The sequence below is a fragment of the Hypanus sabinus genome, unplaced genomic scaffold (genome assembly GCF_030144855.1).
Source record: "Hypanus sabinus isolate sHypSab1 unplaced genomic scaffold, sHypSab1.hap1 scaffold_1401, whole genome shotgun sequence".
Classification (NCBI taxonomy): Eukaryota; Metazoa; Chordata; class Chondrichthyes; order Myliobatiformes; family Dasyatidae; genus Hypanus; species Hypanus sabinus.
The window spans coordinates 71,192-94,461 of NW_026779474.1; the positions used below are offsets into that span (position 1 = coordinate 71,192).

The 23,270-nt window shown below is 62.1% G+C and overlaps 1 protein-coding gene across 1 annotated transcript in view; it reads left to right on the forward strand.

The window, feature by feature from the left end:
• The window catches only part of LOC132386939 (polyhomeotic-like protein 1), a gene marked incomplete at its 3' end in the record, with an annotated part of 61,990 nt that extends 45,241 nt beyond the window's left edge, over positions 1–16,749 (forward strand). The window contains exons 8-14 of the mRNA XM_059959291.1: positions 791–1,635; positions 2,791–2,914; positions 5,496–5,668; positions 10,780–10,897; positions 14,429–14,536; positions 14,897–15,051; positions 16,580–16,749. Coding sequence (XP_059815274.1) covers positions 791–1,635; positions 2,791–2,914; positions 5,496–5,668; positions 10,780–10,897; positions 14,429–14,536; positions 14,897–15,051; positions 16,580–16,749 — 1,693 coding nt within the window. The remainder of the gene's footprint in view (positions 1–790; positions 1,636–2,790; positions 2,915–5,495; positions 5,669–10,779; positions 10,898–14,428; positions 14,537–14,896; positions 15,052–16,579) is intronic.
• Between the last annotated feature and the right edge of the window lie 6,521 nt (positions 16,750–23,270).

The following is a 23,270-nucleotide window of genomic DNA, read 5'->3' on the forward strand; positions in this document are numbered from 1 at the left end:
TCCCTCCCTCCCCACCTTCCCCTCATCCGTCGCCTCTAGATTCCCCCACTTACGTCATTCTACATGTTTCTACAAGATGGCGCAGTGAGGCAAGGAGAGTTGGGCTTGTGGGGGGCATGGTGGGCCGAGGGTTGTAGTTCAATGGGCAGGGGTGGGTGGCGGTGGCAGAGGGATCGAGGGACATCAGGGTACGTGAGGGATCAAGGGCTGGGCTGTTGCCGTGTCAAGGATCAGAGATACTGGGTGGGGGGGGGGGTCACATGTTGGGATGTCTGGGGTCAGGGGGCAGGGATACTGGGGGTCAAGGTCCGGGGTTGTGTTGGATCAAGGGTCAGGGATACTGAGTGTCAAGGGTCAGGGATACTGGGTGTCAAGGGTCAGGGATACTGGGTGTCAAGGGTCAGGGATACTGGGTGTCAAGGGTCAGGGATACTGGGTGTCAAGGGTCAGGGATACTGGGTGTCAAGGGTCAGGGATACTGGGAGTCAAGGGTCAGGGATACTGGGAGTCAAGGGTCAGTGGTTGTGGTGGATCAAGGGGCAGGGATACTGGGGGTCAAGGGTCAGGGGTTGTGGAGGTCAAGGGGCAGGGATACTGGAGGTCAAGGGTCAGGGGTTGTGGTGGGTCAGGGGTTGTGGATCAAGGGTCAGGGATACTGGAGGTCAAAGGTCAGGGGTTGTGGGGGTCAAGGGGCAGGGTACTGGGGGTCAAGGGTCAGGGGTCACAATGGCAGTGCGGGCTCGTGACGGGCGAGGGTTCTGACGGGCTTCTCTCCTTCCTGCCTCCACAGCCGCCACCTACACCCAGATCCAGCCTCACACCCTCCTGCACCAGCAGCTCCAGCAGAACAAGCTGGTGATCCAGCAGCAGCACCTGGCCATCCACCAGCAGCACCGGCAGTCACAGCTGGCCCAGCTCCACCTCTCGCAGGCCCCGTCGGCCCCCCACGCTCAGACCCTGGTCGTCCAGCCTCTCAGCCAGGCCCCGGTCCAGAAGCAGGCCCCGCCGCAGGTCGAGGCCCAGAAGGCGGTCCAGGCCGAGCCCTTAAAACAGGCCCCGGCCCAGCCCGAGGCCCAGGCGCCGCCGGAGGGCCAGAAGCAGGGCCTGAAGCAGGTCCAGGCCCAGCCCGAAGCCCTGAAACTGGTGCCAGCCCAGCCGGAAGCCCTGGCCCAGTCGGAGGCCCAGAAGCCCACCCTGAAGCAGGCCCCTGCCCAAACTGAGGCCTCGAAGCAGGCCCAGACACAGCTGGAGCCGCCAAAGCAAGTGCAGGCCCCGGCCGAGGCCTGCAGCGCGCCCCAGAAGCAGGCCACAGCCGAGATCTGCCCCCGACAGGCCTTGGGTAAGGCCCTGCCAGTGAAAGCCCAGGCCACGGCCCCCTCCTCCTCCACCGCCTCCTCCTCCTGCTCAGCCTCACTACCGGCCATAACCAAACCCGCTTCCGGGCTGGGAGTGGTGACGGCTGGGCAGGGGCAAGGGCTGGCCTCCTCGTCTGGGACCCCTGCCCCCTCCTCCTCCCCGGCCCCCGTACTGCAGAGCTCAGCCTCCACCCAGACGCCAGTGTCGGGCCTCAGCCCACAGGCCCAGGACTGGGCCCAGCCTCCGCCGGAACCAGGGTGTCCCCAGCTCCACCTCCCGGTGAGTATCGGGGGGGGAGGTTGGGGATCGGCTGTCTGTCTCCGTGGGTCAAAAGGGAAAGGGTGGGGAACGGTGGGACGATCGGCCGTGATTGAGGATTCACTGCTCAGAGGCCAGAGGCCTCGGTGAGGAGAGGCGGAGACTGCAGGCTCTTCAAAACAAGCCGGGTTTAAGCAGAGTGGCCACTGTGGGAGTGGGACAGCATTGAATGGGGAGTTGGGTAGCGTCCTGGGTAATCTCCTCTGCACCCTCTCTAATCCAGACAGCGTCCCGGTGAATCTCCTCTGCACCCTCTCTAATCCAGGCAGCATCCCGGTGAATCTCCTCTGCACCCTCTCTAATCCAGACAGCGTCCCGGTGAATCTCCTCCGCACCCTCTCTAATCCAGACAGCATCCCGGTGAATATCCTCCGCACCCTCTCTGATCCAGGCAGCGTCCCGGTGAATCTCCTCTGCACCCTCTCTAATCCAGACAGCGTCTCGGTGAATCTCCTCTGCACCCTCTCTCATCCAGACAGCGTCCCGCTGAATCTCCTCTGCACCCTCCCTAATCCAGACAGCATCCCGGTGAATCTCCTCCGCACCCTCCCTAATCCAGGCAGCATCCCGGTGAATCTCCTCCGCACCCTCTCTGATCCAGGCAGCGTCCCGGTGAATCTCCTCCGCACCCTCCCTAATCCAGGCAGAGTCCCGGTGAATCTCCTCTGCACCCTCTGTAATCCAGACAGCGTCCTGGTGAATCTCCTCTGCACCCTCTCTAATCCAGACAGCGTCCCGGTGAATCTCCTCCGCACCCTCCCTAATCCAGGCAGCGTCCCGGTGAATCTCCTCTGCACCCTCTCTGATCCAGGCAGCGTCCCGGTGAATCTCCTCTGCACCCTCTCTAATCCAGACAGCGTCCCGGTGAATCTCCTCTGCACCCTCTCTAATCCAGACAGCGTCCCGGTGAATCTCCTCTGCACCCTCTCTAATCCAGGCAGAGTCCCGGTGAATCTCCTCTGCACCCTCTCTGATCCAGACAGCGTCCCGGTGAATCTCCTCTGCACCGTCTCTAATCCAGACAGCATCAGCAAGGGTGAAGAGACCGAAGTTCGGGGAGGGGGGCGGAGGTCAGGGGTCGGGTGAGTAACTTCTCCGTGCTCGTTCCCTTGCCAGCTGAAGTCGGCCGTGAAACGGAAGGCGGAGGACGAGGAGGAGGAGGTGGAATTCCCAAACCTGGGACCGCCGGAGCTGAGTCCGAACCTCAGCAGCGGCCAGGATCTCAAACAGTCGTCTGCAGGTCCATGACGGGCGGGGGGAGGGAGACGGGGGTGAGGGGAGGGGGTGGGGAGAGGAAGGTGAGGGGAGGGGGTAGGGAGATGAGGGGGAGGGGTCAGGGAGTGAGCGGGGAGGGAGTGATCATCATCATAGATGAGTTCAGCCCAGGAACCGGCCATTCGGCCCACAATGCTGTGCCGTCCCAGCTGAAAATCAAATCTGAAACTCCCGAACTCTGATTCCACCCCCCCACCTACACCCTGTCGACACCCCTCCACCTTCCTCACATCCCTGTGCCCCTCCAAACGTCCCTCAAAAGCCTCCAATGTGTTTGCCTCCCCACACCCCAGGCAGAGCGTTTCCAGACACCCACCACTCTCTGGGTAAAAAAAACTTACCCCTCACATCCCCCCACCGCACCTTCAATACCTGCCCCCCCCCCCCCCCCCCCCCAGTGTTAGAGATTTCAACCCCCGGGGAACAGATACTCTCTGCCCGCTCTGTCTGTGCCTCCCACAATCTTGTAAACCTCTCTCCGATCTCCCCTCGGCCTCCGTCGCTCCGGAGGAAACAGCCCAAGTTTCCCCGGCCTCCCGTGAGAGCACGGGCCCTCCGAACCGGGCAGGATCCCGGTGACCCTCTTCTGCCCCCTCCCCGAAGCCCCGACACCCTTCCTGCAGAGGGGCGGCTAGGGCCGGGTGCGATTCTCCGGACGGGGCCCCGCCGTTCCAACGTCACCTCCTGACTTTTGAACTCGATGCCCCGACTAACAGAAGCCCTCGGCCTTCTGAACCGCCGTCTCGGCCCGCGGAGCCGCTTCCGGGGAGCTGAGACCTCGGACCCCAACATAGGATGCAGAGCCGCTCTCGGCCTGTGGGGCCACTTGCTGGGATCCCGCCCTCATTCTCCTGAACTCCAGGGAATGCAGCCCAAGAGCTGCCGGACGGTCCTCGTACGGTAACCCTTTCATTCCTGGAATTACAGACGTTTACACTATGCGCTGGCAGTATTGTGAAGGACCCCACGCGCCCCACGAATCTTCTCTGAACCCTCTTCAATGTCAGCACATCCTTTCCACAAAAAGGAGCCCAAAACTGCACACGGTACCCCAAGTGTGGTCTCACGAGGGCCTCACAGAGCCTCAACATCGCATCCCTGCTCCTGTACTCTATTCCTCTAGAAATGAATGCCAACGTCTCATTCGCCTTCTTCACCACCGACTCAACCTGGAGGTCAACCTTTAGGGTATCCTGCACAAGTCCCTTTGCATCTCTGCGTTTTGAATTCTCTCCCCACCTAAATAATAGTCCGCCACTCCACCTGTCAGGTTAATGAGTCATGGTATATTGTCCCGTGATTAGTCTCACATTCACAGGCCTGCTGCACACGTCAGCTTTTGTCGACTAAACTTCACAATAAACAAATGATCAATATTGATTATTTTTGAACAGATTTTTTTAACATATCGGCGCATCATATCTGCTCTGCCATTCTGTCCCCCTGCCTTCTCCCTGTAACCTTGGACACCCTCAGTGATCAAGAACTTATCAACTTCTGCTTTAAATATACCCCAGGGCTTCACCTCCATCTGTCTGTGGCAGCAAATTCCACTGATTCACCAGCCTCTGGCGAAAGAAATTCCACCTCATCTCTTTTCTAAATGGACGTCCATCTATTCTGAGGCTGTGAACTCTGGTCCTAGACTCCCCCACTACAGGAAACATCCTCTCCACATCCACTCTATTTGTGTCCTCTGGTCCTAGACTCCCCCACTATAGGAAACATCCTCTCCACATCCACTCTATCTGTGTCCTCTGGTCCTAGACTCCCCCACTACAGGAAACATCCTCTCCACATCCACTCTATCTGTGTCCTCTGGTCCTAGACTCCCCCACTACAGGAAACATCCTCTCCACATCCACTCTATCTGTGTCCTCTGGTCCTAGACTCCCCCACTATAGGAAACATCCTCTCCACATCCACTCTATCTGTGTCCTCTGGTCCTAGACTCCCCCACTACAGGAAACATCCTCTCCACATCCACTCTATCTGTGTCCTCTGGTCCTAGACTCCCCAACTATAGGAAACATCCTCTCCACATCCACTCTATCTGTGTCCTCTGGTCCTAGACTCCTCCACTATAGGAAACATCCTCTCCACATCCACTCTATCTGTGTCCTCTGGTCCTAGACTCCCCCACTATAGGAAACATCCTCTCCACATCCACTCTATCTGTGTCCTCTGGTCCTAGACTCCCCAACTATAGGAAACATCCTCTCCACATCCACTCTATCCGTGTCCTCTGGTCGTAGATTCTCTCACTACAGGAAACATCCTCTCCACATCCACTCTATCTGTGTCCTCTGGTCCTAGACTCCCCAACTATAGGAAACATCCTCTCCACATCCACTCTATCCGTGTCCTCTGGTCGTAGATTCTCTCACTACAGGAAACAACCTCTTCTGTAGGCCTTTCAATATGCAATAGGTTTCACCCCCACTGTTAACCTTCCTGGGATTATCCTCGGGAAGTGGAAGGGAGAAGGTGGGAGAAGAGACTGCTGCAGGACGAGGTCGAGACCACCATCTCCGTGTCCTCTGCAGGCAAGACGGATTCGATTCACTCAGGGCCACCAGTCCTCACCTCCGTCAACAGCCTCCTGAAGGTGAATCGTCACGTGGGAGACAGCAAACCGCCCCAGGCCATCGTCAAGCCTCACATTCTCACCCACGTCATTGAAGGGTTCGTCATACAGGAGGGAGCCGAACCCTTCCCGGTGAGTAAATAATGTCCCGTCCCATCACACTCTCCCGGGGTCAGACACAGAGTGAATCTCCCTCCACACCGTCCCATCACGCACTCCCGGGGTCAGACACAGAGTGAATCTCCCTCCACACCGTCCCATCACACACTCCCGGGGTCAGACACAGAGTGAATCTCCCTCCACACCGTCCCATCACACACTCCCGGGGTCAGACACAGAGTGAATCTCCCTCCACACCGTCCCATCACACACTCCCGGGGTCAGACACAGAGTGAATCTCCCTCCACACCGTCCCATCACACACTCCCGGGGTCAGACACAGAGTGAATCTCCCTCCACACCGTCCCATCACACTCCCGGGGTCAGACACAGAGTGAATCTCCCTCCACAGCGTCCCATCACACACTCCCGGGGTCAGACACAGAGTGAATCTCCCTCCACACCGTCCCATCACACACTCCCGGGGTCAGACACAGAGTGAATCTCCCTCCCCACTGTCCCATCACACACTCCCGGGGTCGGAGACAGAGTGAATCTCCCTCCACACCGTCCCATCACACACTCCCGGGGTCAGACACAGAGAGAATCTCCCTCCACACCGTCCCATCACACACTCCCGGGGTCAGACACAGAGTGAATCTCCCTCCACACCGTCCCATCACACACTCCCGGGGTCAGACACAGAGTGAATCTCCCTCCACACCGTCCCATCACACACTCCCGGGGTCAGACACAGAGTGAATCTCCCTCCACACCGTCCCATCACACACTCCCGGGGTCAGACACAGAGTGAATCTCCCTCCACACCGTCCCATCACACACTCCCGGGGTCAGACACAGAGTGAATCTCCCTCCCCACTGTCCCATCACACACTCCCGGGGTCGGAGACAGAGTGAATCTCCCTCCACACCGTCCCATCACACACTCCCGGGGTCAGACACAGAGTGAATCTCCCTCCACACCGTCCCATCACACTCTCCCGGGGTCAGACACAGAGTGAATCTCCCTCCACACCGTCCCATCACACACTCCCGGGGTCAGACACAGAGTGAATCTCCCTCCACACCGTCCCATCACACACTCCCGGGGTCAGACACAGAGTGAATCTCCCTCCACACCGTCCCATCACACACTCCCGGGGTCAGACACAGAGTGAATCTCCCTCCACACCGTCCCATCACACTCTCCCGTGGTCAGACACAGAATGAACCACCCTCCACACCGTCCCATCACACACTCCCGGGGTCAGACACAGAGTGAATCTCCCTCCACACCGTCCCATCACACACTCCCGGGGTCAGACACAGAGTGATTCTCCCTCCACACCGTCCCATCACACACTCCCGGGGTCAGACACAGAGTGAATCTCCCTCCACACCGTCCCGTCCCACTCTCCCGGGGTCAGACACAGAGTGAATCTCCCTCCACACCATTCCATCACACACTCCCGGGGTCAGACACAGAGTGAATCTCCCTCCACACCGTCCCATCACACTCTCCCGGGGTCAGACACAGAGTGAATCTCCCTCCACACCGTCCGATCACACACTCCCGGGGTCAGACACAGAGTGAATCTCCCTCCACACCGTCCCATCACACTCTCCCGGGGTCAAACACAGTGTGAATCTCCCTCCACACCGTCCCATCACACACTTCCGGGGTCAGACACTGAGTGAATCTCCCTCCGCACCGTCCCATCACACACTCCCGGGGTCAGACACAGAGTGAATCTCCCTCCACACACTCCCGGGGTCAGACACAGAGTGAATCTCCCTCCACACCGTCCCATCACACACTCCCGGGGTCAGGCACAGAGTGAATCTCCCTCCACACCGTCCCATCACACACTCCCGGGGTCAGACACAGAGTGAATCTCCCTCCACACACTCCCGGGGTCAGACACAGAGTGAATCTCCCTCCACACCGTCCCATCACACACTCCCGGGGTCAGACACAGAGTGAATCTCCCTCCGCACCGTCCCATCACACACTCCCGGGGTCAGACACAGAGTGAATCTCCCTCCACACACTCCCGGGGTCAGACACAGAGAGAATCTCCCTCCGCACCGTCCCATCACACACTCCCGGGGTCAGACACAGAGTGAATCTCCCTCCACACCGTCCCATCACACACTCCCGGGGTCAGATACAGAGTGAATCTCCCTCCACACCGTCACATCACACACTCCCGGGGTCAGACACAGAGTGAATCTCCCTCCACACCGTCCCATCACACTCTCCCGGGGTCAGACACAGAGTGAATCTCCCTCCACACCGTCCCATCACACAATCCCGGGGTCAGACACAGAGTGAGTCTCCCTCCACACCGTCCCATCACACACTCCCGGGGTCAGACACAGAGTGAATCTCCCTCCACACCGTCCCATCACACACTCCCGGGGTCAGACACACAGTGCAACTCCCTCCACACCGTCCCATCACACACTCCCGGGGTCAGACACAGAGTGAATCTCCCTCCACACCGTCCCATCACACACTCCTGGGGTCAGACACAGAGTGAATCTCCCTCCACACCGTCCCATCACACACTCCTGGGGTCAGACACAGAGTGAATCTCCCTCCACACCGTCCCATCACACACTCCCGGGGTCAGACACAGAGTGAATCTCCCTCCACACCGTCCCATCACACACTCCCGGGGTCAGACACACACTGAATCTCCCTCCACACCGTCACATCACACACTCCCGGGGTCAGACACAGAGTGAATCTCCCTCCACACCGTCCCCTCACACACTCCCGGGGTCAGACACAGAGTGAATCTCCCTCCGCACCGTCCCATCACACACTCCCGGGGTCAGACACAGTGTGAATCTCCATCCACACCGTCCCATCACACACTCCCGGGGTCAGACACAGAGTGAATCTCCCTCCAGACCGTCCCATCACACACTCCCGGGGTCAGACACAGAGTGAATCTCCCTCCACACCGTCCCATCACACACTCCCGGGGTCAGACACAGAGTGAATCTCCCTCCACACCGTCCCATCACACACTCCCGGGGTCAGACACAGAGTGAATCTCCCTCCACACACTCCCGGGGTCAGACACAGAGTGAATCTCCCTCCACACCGTCCCATCACACACTCCCGGGGTCAGACACAGAGTGAATCTCCCTCCACACCGTCCCATCACACACTCCCGGGGTCAGACACAGAGTGAATCTCCCTCCACACACCCCCGGGGTCAGACACAGAGTGAATCTCCCTCCACACCGTCCCATCACACACTCCCGGGGTCAGACACAGAGTGAATCTCCCTCCGCACCGTCCCATCACACACTCCCGGGGTCAGACACAGAGTGAATCTCCCTCCACACACTCCCGGGGTCAGACACAGAGAGAATCTCCCTCCGCACCGTCCCATCACACACTCCCGGGGTCAGACACAGAGTGAATCTCCCTCCACACCGTCCCATCACACACTCCCGGGGTCAGATACAGAGTGAATCTCCCTCCACACCGTCACATCACACACTCCCGGGGTCAGACACAGAGTGAATCTCCCTCCACACCGTCCCATCACACTCTCCCGGGGTCAGACACAGAGTGAATCTCCCTCCACACCGTCGCATCACACAATCCCGGGGTCAGACACAGAGTGAGTCTCCCTCCACACCGTCCCATCACACACTCCCGGGGTCAGACACAGAGTGAATCTCCCTCCACACCGTCCCATCACACACTCCCGGGGTCAGACACACAGTGCAACTCCCTCCACACCGTCCCATCACACACTCCCGGGGTCAGACACAGAGTGAATCTCCCTCCACACCGTCCCATCACACACTCCTGGGGTCAGACACAGAGTGAATCTCCCTCCACACCGTCCCATCACACACTCCTGGGGTCAGACACAGAGTGAATCTCCCTCCACACCGTCCCATCACACACTCCCGGGGTCAGACACAGAGTGAATCTCCCTCCACACCGTCCCATCACACACTCCCGGGGTCAGACACACACTGAATCTCCCTCCACACCGTCACATCACACACTCCCGGGGTCAGACACAGAGTGAATCTCCCTCCACACCGTCCCCTCACACACTCCCGGGGTCAGACACAGAGTGAATCTCCCTCCGCACCGTCCCATCACACACTCCCGGGGTCAGACACAGTGTGAATCTCCATCCACACCGTCCCATCACACACTCCCGGGGTCAGACACAGAGTGAATCTCCCTCCACACCGTCCCATCACACACTCCTGGGGTCAGACACAGAGTGAATCTCCCTCCACACCGTCCCATCACACACTCCTGGGGTCAGACACAGAGTGAATCTCCCTCCACACCGTCCCATCACACACTCCCGGGGTCAGACACAGAGTGAATCTCCCTCCACACCGTCCCATCACACACTCCCGGGGTCAGACACACACTGAATCTCCCTCCACACCGTCACATCACACACTCCCGGGGTCAGACACAGAGTGAATCTCCCTCCACACCGTCCCCTCACACACTCCCGGGGTCAGACACAGAGTGAATCTCCCTCCGCACCGTCCCATCACACACTCCCGGGGTCAGACACAGTGTGAATCTCCATCCACACCGTCCCATCACACACTCCCGGGGTCAGACACAGAGTGAATCTCCCTCCAGACCGTCCCATCACACACTCCCGGGGTCAGACACAGAGTGAATCTCCCTCCACACCGTCCCATCACACACTCCCGGGGTCAGACACAGAGTGAATCTCCCTCCACACCGTCCCATCACACACTCCCGGGGTCAGACACAGAGTGAATCTCCTTCCACACCGTCCCATCACACACTCCCGGGGTCAGACACAGAGTGAATCTCCCTCCACACCGTCCCATCACACACTCCCGGGGTCGGACACAGAGTGAATCTCCCTCCACACCGTCCCATCACACACTCCCGGGGTCAGAAACAGAGTGAATCTCCCTCCACACCGTCCCATCACACACTCCTGGGGTCAGACACAGAGTGAATCTCCCTCCAGACCGTCCCATCGCACACTCCCGGGGTCAGACACAGAGTGAATCTCCCTCCACACCGTCCCATCACACACTCCCAGGGTTGGATACGTTAATGTTATAGTCTGATCCCTTTGCCTCTCCACTCTCTCCGCTAGGTTGACTCAGCCCGTGACCAGGGAAATGCCAAGCAGAAAACGCAGGAGCCCCCGGTTCTCCAACCGGAGACACAAATCAGCTCCCCTCACCCCGAAACAGAGAATGTCCAGCCGCCAGGTACGTGTTTACCCCCCCACCGTTCCCTCCCAAACCCCTCTCCCCTCCCTCACCCTGACCCAGAGATCGTCCAGCAGTCAGGAACGTGTTTACCCCCACCGTCCCCTCCCAAACCCCTCTCCCCTCTCTCACCCTGACCCAGAGATCGTCCAGCAGTCAGGAACGTGTTTACCCCCCACCGTCCCCTCCCAAACCCCTCTCCCCTCCCTAACCCTGACCCAGAGATCGTCCAGCAGTCAGGAACGTGTTTACCCCCACCGTCCCCTCCCAAACCCCTCTCCCCTCTCTCACCCTGACCCAGAGATCGTCCAGCAGTCAGGAACGTGTTTACCCCCACCGTCCCCTCCCAAACCCCTCTCCCCTCTCTCACCCTGACCCAGAGATCGTCCAGCAGTCAGGTATACGTTTACCCCCCACCGTCCCCTCCCAAACCCCTCTCCCCTCTCTCACCCTGACCCAGAGATCGTCCAGCAGTCAGGAACGTGTTTACCCCCACCGTCCCCTCCGAAACCCCTCTCCCCTCTCTCACCCTGACCCAGAGATCGTCCAGCAGTCAGGAACGTGTTTACCCCCACCGTCCCCTCCCAAACCCCTCTCCCCTCTCTCACCCTGACCCAGAGATCGTCCAGCAGTCAGGAATGTGTTTACCCCCACCGTTCCCTCCCAAACCCCTCTCCCCTCTCTCAGCCTGACCCAGAGATCGTCCAGCAGTCAGGTATACGTTTACCCCCACCGTCCCCTCCCAAACCCCTCTCCCCTCTCTCACCCTGACCCAGAGATCGTCCAGCAGTCAGGTATACGTTTACCCCCCACCATCCCCTCCCAAACCCCTCTCCCCTCTCTCACCCTGACCCAGAGATCGTCCAGCAGTCAGGAACACGTTTACCCCCACCGTCCCCTCCCAAACCCCTCTCCCCTCTCTCACCCTGACCCAGAGATCGTCCAGCAGTCAGGTATACGTTTACCCCCCACCATCCCCTCCCAAACCCCTCTCCCCTCTCTCACCCTGACCCAGAGATCGTCCAGCAGTCAGGTATACGTTTACCCCCCACCGTCCCCTCCCAAACCCCTCTCCCCTCTCTCACCCTGACCCAGAGATCGTCCAGCAGTCAGGAACGTGTTTACCCCCACCGTCCCCTCCGAAACCCCTCTCCCTCTCTCACCCTGACCCAGAGATCGTCCAGCAGTCAGGAATACGTTTACCCCCCACCATCCCCTCCCAAACCACTCTCCCCTCTCTCACCCTGACCCAGAGATCGTCCAGCAGTCAGGAACACGTTTACCCCCCACCATCCCCTCCCAAACCCCTTTGAGGGGAGATGGGGTCCTGGTGGCCTTAACGGGAGAGGGGAGACGGGGTCCCGGTGGGTTTAACGGGAGAGGGGAGACAGGGTCCCGGTGGGTTTAACGGGAGAGGGGAGTCGGGGTCCCGGTGGGTTTAACGGGAGAGGGAGACGGGGTCCCGGTGGGTTTAAAGGGACTGGGAGGTGGGGTCCCGGTGGGTTTAACGGGAGAGGGGAGACGGGGTCCCGGTGGGTTTTAACGGGAGAGGGGAGACGGGGTCCCGGTGGGTTTAACGGGAGAGGGGAGACGGGGTCCCGGTGGGTTTAAAGGGACTAGGAGGTGGGGTCCCGGTGGGTTTAACGGGAGAGGGGAGACGGGGTCCCGGTGGGTTTAAAGGGACTGGGAGGAGGGTCCCGGTGGGTCTGAGGGAGCTGGAGCCTAGGTCCCACTCGGGCTTGACAGGAACGGGGGACGGGGTTCTGGTGTGAGAGGGGGATTGGTTAAATAGACAATACGTGCAGAAGTAGACCATTCGGCCCTTCCAGCCTGTACCGCCATTCTGAGATCATGGCTGATCATCTACTATCAATACCCGGTTCCTGCCTTGTCCCCATATCCCTTGATTCCCCTATCCATAAGATACCTACCTAGCTCCTTCTTGAAAGCATCCAGAGAATTGGCCTCCACTGCCTTCCGAGGCAGTGCATTCCACACCTCCACAACTCTCTGGGAGAAGAAGTTTCCCCCTTAACTCTGTCCTAAATGACCTACCCCTTATCTCAAACCATGCCCTCTGGTACTGGACTCTCCCAGCATCTGGAACATATTTCCTGCCTCTATCTTGCCCAATCCCTTAATAATCTTATGTTGCAATCAGATCCCCTCTCAATCTCCTTAATCCCAGCGTGTACAAGCCAGTCTCTCTGGACCTCTCTGCGTAAGACAGTCCGGAACATCCCAGGAATTAACCTGGTGAATCTATGCTGCACTTCCTCTACAGCCAGGATGTCCTTCCTTAACCCTGGAGACCAAAACTGTACACAATACTCCAGGTGTGGTCTCACCAGGGCTCTGTACAAATGCAAAAGGATTTCCTTGCTCTTGTACTCAATTCCCTTTGTAATAAAGGCCACCATTCCATTAGCCTTCTTCACTGCCTGCTGCACTTGCTCATTCACCTTCAGTGACTGATGAACAAGGACTCCGAGATCTCTTTGTATTTCTCCTTACCCAACTCTGCACTGTTCAGATAATAATCTGCCTTCCTGTTCTTACTCCCAAAGTGGATAACCTCACACTTATTCACATTAAACGCCATCTGCCACGTATCAGCCCACTCACCCAGCCTATCCAAGTCACCCTGAATTCTCCTAACATCCTCATCACATGTCACACTGCCACCCAGCTTAGTATCGTCAGCAAACTTGCTGCTGTTATTCTCAATGCCTTCATCTAAATCGTTGACGTAAATGGTAAAGAGCTGTGGTCCCAATACCGAGCCCTGTGGCACCCCACTAGTCACCACCTGCCATTCCGAGAAACACCCATTCACCGTTACCCTTTGCTTTCTATCTGCCAACCAGTTTTCTATCCATGTCAATATCTTCCCCCCAATGCCATGAGCTCTGATTTTACCCACCAATCTCCTATGTGGACCTTATCAAATTCCTTCTGAAAATCGAGGTGCACTATATCCGCTGGATCTCCCTTGTCTAACTTCCTGGTTACATCCTCGAAAAACTCCAACAGATTAGTCAAGCATGATTTGCCCTTGGTAAATCCATGCTGGCTCGGCCCAATCCTATCACTGCTATCGAGATATGCCACTATTTCATCCTTAATAATGGACTCTAGCATCTTCCCCACCACCGATGTCAGGCTGACAGGTCGATAGTTCTCTGTTTTCTCCCTTCCTCCTTTATTAAAATCTGGGATAACATTAGCCAGTCTCCAATCTTCAGGAACTGATCTTGAATCTAAAGAACATTGGAGAATGATACCAATGCATCCACAATTTCCAGGGCCACCTCCTTAGTACCCGAGGAGATTTGTGAGACTAAAGTGAGATTTGATTTCTGGTGAAGTCTCTCTCCCTCCACTCCCTCCCTCGCTCCCTCCTCCACCTGAACCACACCCCGAATTTCCCTCTCAACCACCTTCCAAAGGCTCCCTGACCCACGCCCCCGACCGCTTAACCCCCCCATGACCCCTGACACTGATGCCACTGACGGTGACCCTGTGTTCCAGGGTCGGAGGTCGGAGGGAGATGCTCCGGTGTGAGTTCTGCAGGTGCCTGGAACCGGCGGACAAGTTCAAGAGGTCAAAGCGCTTCTGCTCCATGGCCTGTGCCAAGAGGTGAGGGGTCAGGGTTCAGGGGCCAAGCTCGGTGATCCTCTCCCTGGCTCTGTCGGTTTACTCTCCGTCTTCCCATCGGAATATATCTTCCGTTCCACGATTCCACGCCCGCCTCCCGTCCGACCCGGACCCCGCCCGTCTCCCGGCCCGACCCGGACCCCGCCCATCTCCCGGCCCGACTCCGACCCCGCCCGTCTCCCGGCCCAACCCGTTCCCCGCCGTCTCCCGGCCCGACTCCGACCCCTCCCGACTCCGACCCCGCCCATCTCAATGTCCCACCCGGACCCCCGCCCGACCCAGACCCGCCTGTCTCCTCGGTCCATGTGTTCTCCTCTGGTCTGACTGTACCCGGTCCCGCAGGTACAACGTCAGCTGTCGGAAAGGTGTACGACGTTTCACCTGTCGAGCGTGTGGACCCCATGCCCAAGGAGGCAGTGACTCGCCTGGCCCGGAGATCGTCCCGAAGGGAGAGCGGCGAGGTTCTCCGGCCGCCCCTGCACAAGAGGCTCGCCAAGGTAACGTGTGAGGTCAGACTCAGATATCACTGGAGTTGATTACGGAGGGAGGGCGGGCATTCCCCGGAGAGTAGAGGTGACCTTCCAGAGGGGTATAAAACCACCAGGGGCACAGATAGGGTGAGTGTGAACAGTCCTTTTCCCCAGGGTCGGGGAATCGAGAACCAGAGGGTTAAGGTGAGGGGGGAGAGAGATTTAATAGGGACCCGAGGGGCAACTGTTTCCCCCAGAGGGTGGTCTGTCTGTGGAAGGAGCTGCCGGAGGAAGTGGTCGAGGCGGGTACATTAACGACACTCGGACAGGGACGCGGATAGGAAAGGTTTAGAGGGATACGGGTGGTCCGTCTGTGGAAGGAGCTGCCGGAGGAAGTGGTCGAGGCGGGTACATTAACGACACTTGGTCAGGGACACGGATAGGAAAGGTTTAGAGGGATACGGGTGGTCCGTCTGTGGAAGGAGCTGCCAGAGGAAGTGGTCGAGGCGGGTACATTAACGACACTCGGACAGGGACACGGATAGGAAAGGTTTAGAGGGATACGGGTGGTCCGTCTGTGGAAGGAGCTGCCGGAGGAAGTGGTCGAGGCGGGTACATTAACGACACTCGGACAGGGACACGGACAGGAAAGGTTCAGAGGGATACGGGTGGTCCGTCTGTGGAAGGAGCTGCCGGAGGAAGTGGTCGAGGCAGGTACATTAATGACACTCGGACAGGGACAGGGAAAGGAAAGGTTTAGAGGGATACGGGTGGTCCGTCTGTGGAAGGAGCTGCTGAGGAAGTGGTCGAGGCGGGTACATTAACGACACTCGGACAGGGACACGGACAGGAAAGGTTCAGAGGGGTACGGGTGGTCCGTCTGTGAAGGAGCTGCCGGAGGAAGTGGTCGAGGCGGGTACATTAACGACACTCGGACAGGGACGCGGATAGGAAAGGTTTAGAGGGATACGGGTGGTCCGTCTGTGGAAGGAGCTGCCGGAGGAAGTGGTCGAGGCGGGTACATTAATGACACTCGGACAGGGACACGGATAGGAAAGGTTTAGAGGGATACGGGTGGTCCATCTGTGCAAGGAGCTGCCGGAGGAAGTGGTCGAGGCGGGTACATTAACGACACTCGGACAGGGACACGGAGAGGAAAGGTTTAGAGGGATACGGGTGGTCCGTCTGTGGAAGGAGCTGCTGGAGGAAGTGGTCGAGGCAGGTACATTAACGACACTCGGACAGGGACACGGATAGGAAAGGTTCAGAGAGATACGGGTGGTCCGTCTGTGGAAGGAGTTGCCGGAGGAAGTGGTCGAGGCGGGTACATTAACGACACTCGGACAGGGACACGGATACGAAAGGTTTAGAGGGATACGGGTGGTCCGTCTGTGGAAGGAGCTGCCGGAGGAAGTGGTCGAGGCGGGTACATTAACGACACTCGGACAGGGACACGGATAGAAAAGGTTCAGAGGGATACGGGAGGGCACGGGCCCAGTGGCTGTGTGATCTGACCTCTCTCACCCCTCCCTCCCCGTCTCTTACCCGCTGGCAGGGCCTGGAGGAGTCGGGCCGGGCCTCCGACCTCAGCGGCTACGAGGAGGCGACCCCGCCCAGGGGGGCGGGAGGCTCCGAGCTGGGGGGGAGCCGGCGTGGGGCTGGTGACCGGGAATCCGGCCCTCTGGACGGTGCAACAGGTCCACGAGTTCATCTCCTCGCTGCCAGGTGAGATCGCTCGGCGCCCCCCCACCCCCCGACGGTGTGTGTGTGACCGTCCCCCTCTCCCCCACCCCCCGACGGTGTGTGTGTGTGACCGTCCCCCTCTCCCCCACCCCCCCGACGGTGTGTGTGTCGTCACACCGTTCCCCCTCTCCCCCACCCCCCGACGGTGTATGTGTCACACCGTCCCTCTCTCCCCCACCCTCCGACGGTGTGTGTGACCGTCCCCCTCTCCCCCACCCCCCGACGGTGTGTGTGTGTCACACCGTCCCTCTCTCCCCCCACCCCCCGACGGTGTGTGTGTGAGACCGTCCCCCCTCTCCCCCACCCCCCGACGGTGTGTGTCACACCGTCCCTCTCTCCCCCACCCCCCGACGGTGTGTGTGTGAGACCGTCCCCCCTCTCCCCCACCCCCCGACGGTGTGTGTCACACCGTCCCTCTCTCCCCCACCCCCCCGACGGTGTGTGTGTGACCGTCCCCCTCTCCCCCCACCCCCCGACGGTGTGTGTCACACCGTCCCCTCTCTCCCCCACCCCCCGACGGTGTGTGTGTGTGACCGTCCCTCTCTCCCCCACCCTCCGACGGTGTGTGTGTGACCGTCCCTCTCTCCCCCACCCCCCGACGGTGTGTGTGTGTCACACCGTCCCCCTCTCCCCCACCCCCCGACGGTGTGTGTGTGTGTGACCGTCCCCCTCTCCCCCACCCCCCCGACGGTGTGTGTGTGTGACCGTCCCCCCTCTCCCCCACCCCACGACGGTGTGTGTGTGTGACCGTCCCCCTCTCCCCCACCCCCCGACGGTGTGTGTGTGTGACCGTCCCCCTCTCCCCCACCCCCCCGACAGTGTGTGTGTGTGACCGTCCCCCTCTCCCCCACCCCCCCGACGGTGTGTGTGTGTGACCGTCCCCATCTCCCCCACCCCCCCGACGGTGTGTGTGTGTGACCGTCCCCCTCTCCCCCACCCTCCGACGGTGTGTGTGTGTGACCGTCCCCCTCTCCCCCACCCCCCCGACGGTGTGTGTGTCACACCGTCCCCCTCTCCCCCACCCCCCGACGGTGTGTGTGTGTCACACCGTCCCTCTCTCCCCCCACCCCCCGACGGTGTGTGTGTGTGACCGTCCCCCTCTCCCCCACCCCCCGACGGTGTGTGTGTGTGACCGTCCCCCTCTCCCCCAACCCCCGACGGTGTCTGTGTGTCACACCGTCCCCCTCTCCCCCACCCCCCCGACGGTGTGTGTGTGACCGTCCCTCTCCCCCCACCCCCCCGACGGTGTGTGTGTGTGACCGTCCCCCTCTCCCCCACCCCCCCGACGGTGTGTGTCACACCGTCCCCCTCTCCCCCCACCCCCCGACGGTGTGTGTGAGTGACCGTCCCCCCTCTCCCCCACCCCCCGACGGTGTGTGTGTGTCACACCGTCCCCTCTCCCCCACCCCCCGACGGTGTGTGTGTGTCACACCGTCCCCTCTCCCCCACCCCCCGACGGTGTGTGTGTGTGACCGTCCCCCTCTCCCCCACCCCCCGACGGTGTGTGTGTGACCGTCCCCCCCTCCCCCACCCCCCGACGGTGTGTGTGTGTGACCCGTCCCCCTCTCCCCCACCCCCCGACGGTGTGTGTGTGTCACACCGTCCCCTCTCTCCCCCACCCCCCGACGGTGTGTGTGTGTGACCGTCCCCTCTCTCCCCACCCCCCGACTGTGTGTGTGTGTGACCGTCCCTCTCTCCCCCACCCCCCGGCGGTGTGTGTGTGTCACACCGTCCCTCTCTCCCCCACCCCCCGACGGTGTGTGTGTGTGACCGTCCCTCTCTCCCCCACCCCCCGACGGTGTGTGTCACACCGTCCCCCCTCTCCCCCACCCCCCGACGGTGTGTGTGTGACCGTCCCACTCCCCCACCCCCCGACGGTGTGTGTGTGTGACCGTCCCCCTCTCCCCCACCCTCCGACGGTGTGTGTGTGTGACCGTCCCCCTCCGCCACCCTCCGACGGTGTGTGTGTGTGACCGTCCCCCCTCTCCCCCACCCCCCGACGGTGTGTGTGTGTGACCGTCCCTCTCCCCCACCCCCCGACGGTGTGTGTGTGACCGTCCCCCTCTCCCCCACCCCCCGACGGTGTCTGTGTGTGTGACCGTCCCCCTCTCCCCCACCCCCCGACGGTGTGTGTGTGTGACCGTCCCCCTCTCCCCCACCCCCCGACGGTGTGTGTGTCACACCGTCCCCCCTCTCCCCCACCCCCCGACGGTGTGTGTTTGACCGTCCCTCTCTCCCCCACCCCCCGACGGTGTGTGTGTGACCGTCCCTCTCTCCCCCACCCCCCCGACGGTGTGTGTGTGTCACACCGTCCCCCTCTCCCCCACCCCCCGACGGTGTGTGTGACCGTCCCCCTCTCCCCCCACCCCCCGACGGTGTGTGTGTCACACCGTCCCCCTCTCCCCCACCCCCCGACGGTGTGTGTGTGTCACACCGTCCCCCTCTCCCCCACCCCCCGACGGTGTGTGTGTGACCGTCCCTCTCCCCCACCCCCCGACGGTGTGTGTGTGTCACACCGTCCCCCTCTCCCCCACCCCCCGACGGTGTGTGTGTGTGACCGTCCCCCTCTCCCCACCCCCCGACGGTGTGTGTGTGACCGTCCCTCTCTCCCCCACCCCCCGACGGTGTGTGTGTGTGACCGTCCCTCTCTCCCCCACCCCCCGACGGTGTGTGTGTGTCACACCGTCCCCCTCTCCCCCACCCCCCGACGGTGTGTGTGTGTCACACCGTCCCCCTCTCCCCCACCCCGACGGTGTGTGTCACACCGTCCCCCTCTCCCCCACCCCCCGACGGTGTGTGTGTGTGACCGTCCCCCTCTCCCCCACCACCCGACGGTGTGTGTGTGTGACCGTCCCTCTCTCCCCCACCCCCCGACGGTGTGTGTGTCACACCGTCCCCCTCTCCCCCACCCCCCGACGGTGTGTGTGTCACACCGTCCCCCCTCTCCCCCACCCCCCGACGGTGTGTGTGTGTGACCGTCCCCCTCTCCCCCACCCCCCGACGGTGTGTGTGTGTGACCGTCCCCCTCTCCCCCACCCCCCGACGGTGTGTGTGTGTCACACCGTCCCCCCTCTCCCCCACCCCGACGGTGTGTGTCACACCATCCCCCTCTCCCCCACCCCCCGACGGTGTGTGTGTGTGACCGTCCCCCCTCTCCCCCACCCCCCGACGGTGTGTGTGTGTGACCGTCCCTCTCTCCCCCACCCCCCGACGGTGTGTGTGTGTGACCGTCCCCCTCTCCCCCACCCCCCGACGGTGTGTGTGTGTCACACCGTCCCCCTCTCCCCCACCCCCCGACGGTGTGTGTGTGTGACCGTCCCCCTCTCCCCCACCCCCCCGACGGTGTGTGTGTGTGACCGTCCCCCTCTCCCCCACCCCCCGACGGTGTGTGTGTGACCGTCCCTCTCTCCCCCACCCCCCGACGGTGTGTGTGTGTCACACCGTCCCTCTCTCCCCCCACCCCCCGATGGTGTGTGTGTGACCGTCCCTCTCTCCCCCACCCCCCGACGGTGTGTGTGTGACCGTCCCCCTCTCCCCCACCCCCCGACGGTGTGTGTGTGTCACACCGTCCCTCTCTCCCCCACCCCCCGATGGTGTGTGTGTGTGACCGTCCCCCTCTCCCCCACCCCCCGACGGTGTGTGTGTGACCGTCCCCCTCTCCCCCACCCCCCGACGGTGTGTGTCACACCGTCCCTCTCTCCCCCACCCCCCGACGGTGTGTGTGTGTGACCGTCCCCCTCTCCCCCACCCCCCGACGGTGTGTGTGTGTCACACCGTCCCCCTCTCCCCCACCCCCCGACGGTGTGTGTGTGTGACCGTCCCCCCCTCCCCCACCCCCCGACGGTGTGTGTGTGTGACCGTCCCCCTCTCCCCCACCCCCCGACGGTGTGTGTGTGTGAACGTCCCCCTCTCCCCCACCCCCCGACGGTGTGTGTGTGTGGACCGTCCCCCTCTCCCCCACCCCCCCGACGGTGTGTGTGTGTGACCGTCCCCCTCTCCCCCACCCCCCGACGGTGTGTGTGTGTGACCGTCCCTCTCCCCCACCCCCCGACGGTGTGTGTGTCTGACCGTCCCCCTCTCCCCCACCCCCCGACGGTGTGTGTGTGTGACCGTCCCCCTCTCCCCCACCCCCCGACGGTGTGTGTGTGTCACACCGTCCCCCTCTCCCCCACCCCCCGACGGTGTGTGTGTGACCGTCCCCCTCTCTCCCCCACCCCCCGGCGGTGTGTGTGTGTGACCGTCCCCCTCTCCCCCACCCCCCGACGGTGTGTGTGTGTCACACCGTCCCCCTCTCCCCCACCCCCCGACGGTGTGTGTGTGTGACCGTCCCCCCTCTCCCCCACCCCCCCGACGGTGTGTGTGTGTGACCGTCCCCCTCTCCCCCACCCCCCGACGGTGTGTGTGTGTGACCGTCCCTCTCCCCCACCCCCCGACGGTGTGTGTGTCTGACCGTCCCCCTCTCCCCCACCCCCCGACGGTGTGTGTGTGTGACCGTCCCCCTCTCCCCCACCCCCCGACGGTGTGTGTGTGTCACACCGTCCCCCTCTCCCCCACCCCCCGACGGTGTGTGTGTGACCGTCCCCCCTCTCCCCACCCCCCGGCGGTGTGTGTGTGTGACCGTCCCCCTCTCCCCCCACCCCCCGACGGTGTGTGTGTGTCACACCGTCCCCCTCTCCCCCACCCCCCGACGGTGTGTGTGTGTGACCGTCCCCCTCTCCCCCACCCCCCGACGGTGTGTGTGTGTGACCGTCCCCCTCTCCCCCACCCCCCGACGGTGTGTGTGTGTCACACCGTCCCCCTCTCCCCCACCCCCCGGCGGTGTGTGTGTGTGACCGTCCCCCTCTCCCCCACCCCCCCGGCAGTGTGTGTGTGTGACCGTCCCTCTCTCCCCACCCTCCGACGGTGTGTGTGTGTGTCACACCGTCCCCCTCTCCCCCACCCCCCGACGGTGTGTGTGTGACCGTCCCCCTCTCCCCCACCCCCCGACGGTGTGTGTGTGACCGTCCCTCTCTCCCCACCCCCCGGCGGTGTGTGTGTGTGACCGTCCCCCTCCCCCACCCCCCGACGGTGTGTGTGTGACCGTCCCCCTCTCCCCCACCCCCCCGACGGTGTGTGTGTGTGACCGTCCCTCTCTCCCCCACCCTCCGACGGTGTGTGTGTGTGACCGTCCCCCTCTCCCCCACCCCCCGACGGTGTGTGTGTGTCACACCGTCCCCCTCTCCCCCACCCCCGGCGGTGTGTGTCACACCGTCCCCCTCTCCCCCACCCCCCGACGGTGTGTGTGTGTGACCGTCCCCCTCTCCCCCCACCCCCCGACGGTGTGTGTGTGTGACCGTCCCTCTCTCCCACCCCCCGACGGTGTGTGTGTGTGACCGTCCCCCTCTCCCCCACCCCCCGACGGTGTGTGTGTGTCACACCGTCCCCCTCTCCCCCACCCCCCGACGGTGTGTGTGTGACCGTCCCCTCTCCCCCACCCCCCGACGGTGTGTGTGTGTGACCGTCCCCCTCTCCCCCACCCCCCGACGGTGTGTGTGTGACCGTCCCCCTCTCCCCCACCCCCCGACGGTGTGTGTGTGTGACCGTCCCCCTCTCCCCCACCCCCCGACGGTGTGTGTGTGTGACCGTCCCCCTCTCCCCCACCCCCCGACGGTGTGTGTGTGTGACCGTCCCTCTCTCCCCCACCCTCCGACGGTGTGTGTGTGTGACCGTCCCCCTCTCCCCCACCCCCCGACGGTGTGTGTGTCACACCGTCCCCCTCTCCCCCACCCCCCGACGGTGTGTGTGTGTGACCGTCCCTCTCTCCCCCACCCCCCGACGGTGTGTGTGTGTGACCGTCCCTCTCTCCCCCACCCCCCGACGGTGTGTGTGTGACCGTCCCCCTCTCCACCACCCCCCGACGGTGTGTGTGTGTGACCGTCCCCCTCTCCCCCACCCCCCGACCGTGTGTGTGTGTGACCGTCCCCCTCTCCCCCACCCCCCGACGGTGTGTGTGACCGTCCCCCTCTCCCCCACCCCCCGGCGGTGTGTGTGACCGTCCCCCTCCCCCCACCCCCCGGCGGTGTGTGTGTGTGACCGTCCCCCTCTCCCCCACCCCCCGACGGTGTGTGTGTGACCGTCCCCCTCTCCCCCACCCCCCGGCGGTGTGTGTGTGTGACCGTCCCCCTCTCCCCCACCCTCCGACGGTGTGTGTGTGACCGTCCCCCTCTCCCCCACCCTCCGACGGTGTGTGTGTGTCACACCGTCCCCCTCTCCCCCACCCCCCGGCGGTGTGTGTGTGTGACCGTCCCCCTCTCCCCCACCCTCCGACGGTGTGTGTGTGACCGTCCCCCTCTCCCCCCACCCTCCGACGGTGTGTGTGTGACCGTCCCCCTCTCCCCCACCCCCCGACGGTGTGTGTGTGTGACCGTCCCTCTCTCCCCCACCCCCCGACGGTGTGTGTGTGTGACCGTCCCCCTCTCCCCCACCCCCCGACGGTGTGTGTGTGCGACCGTCCCCCTCTCCCC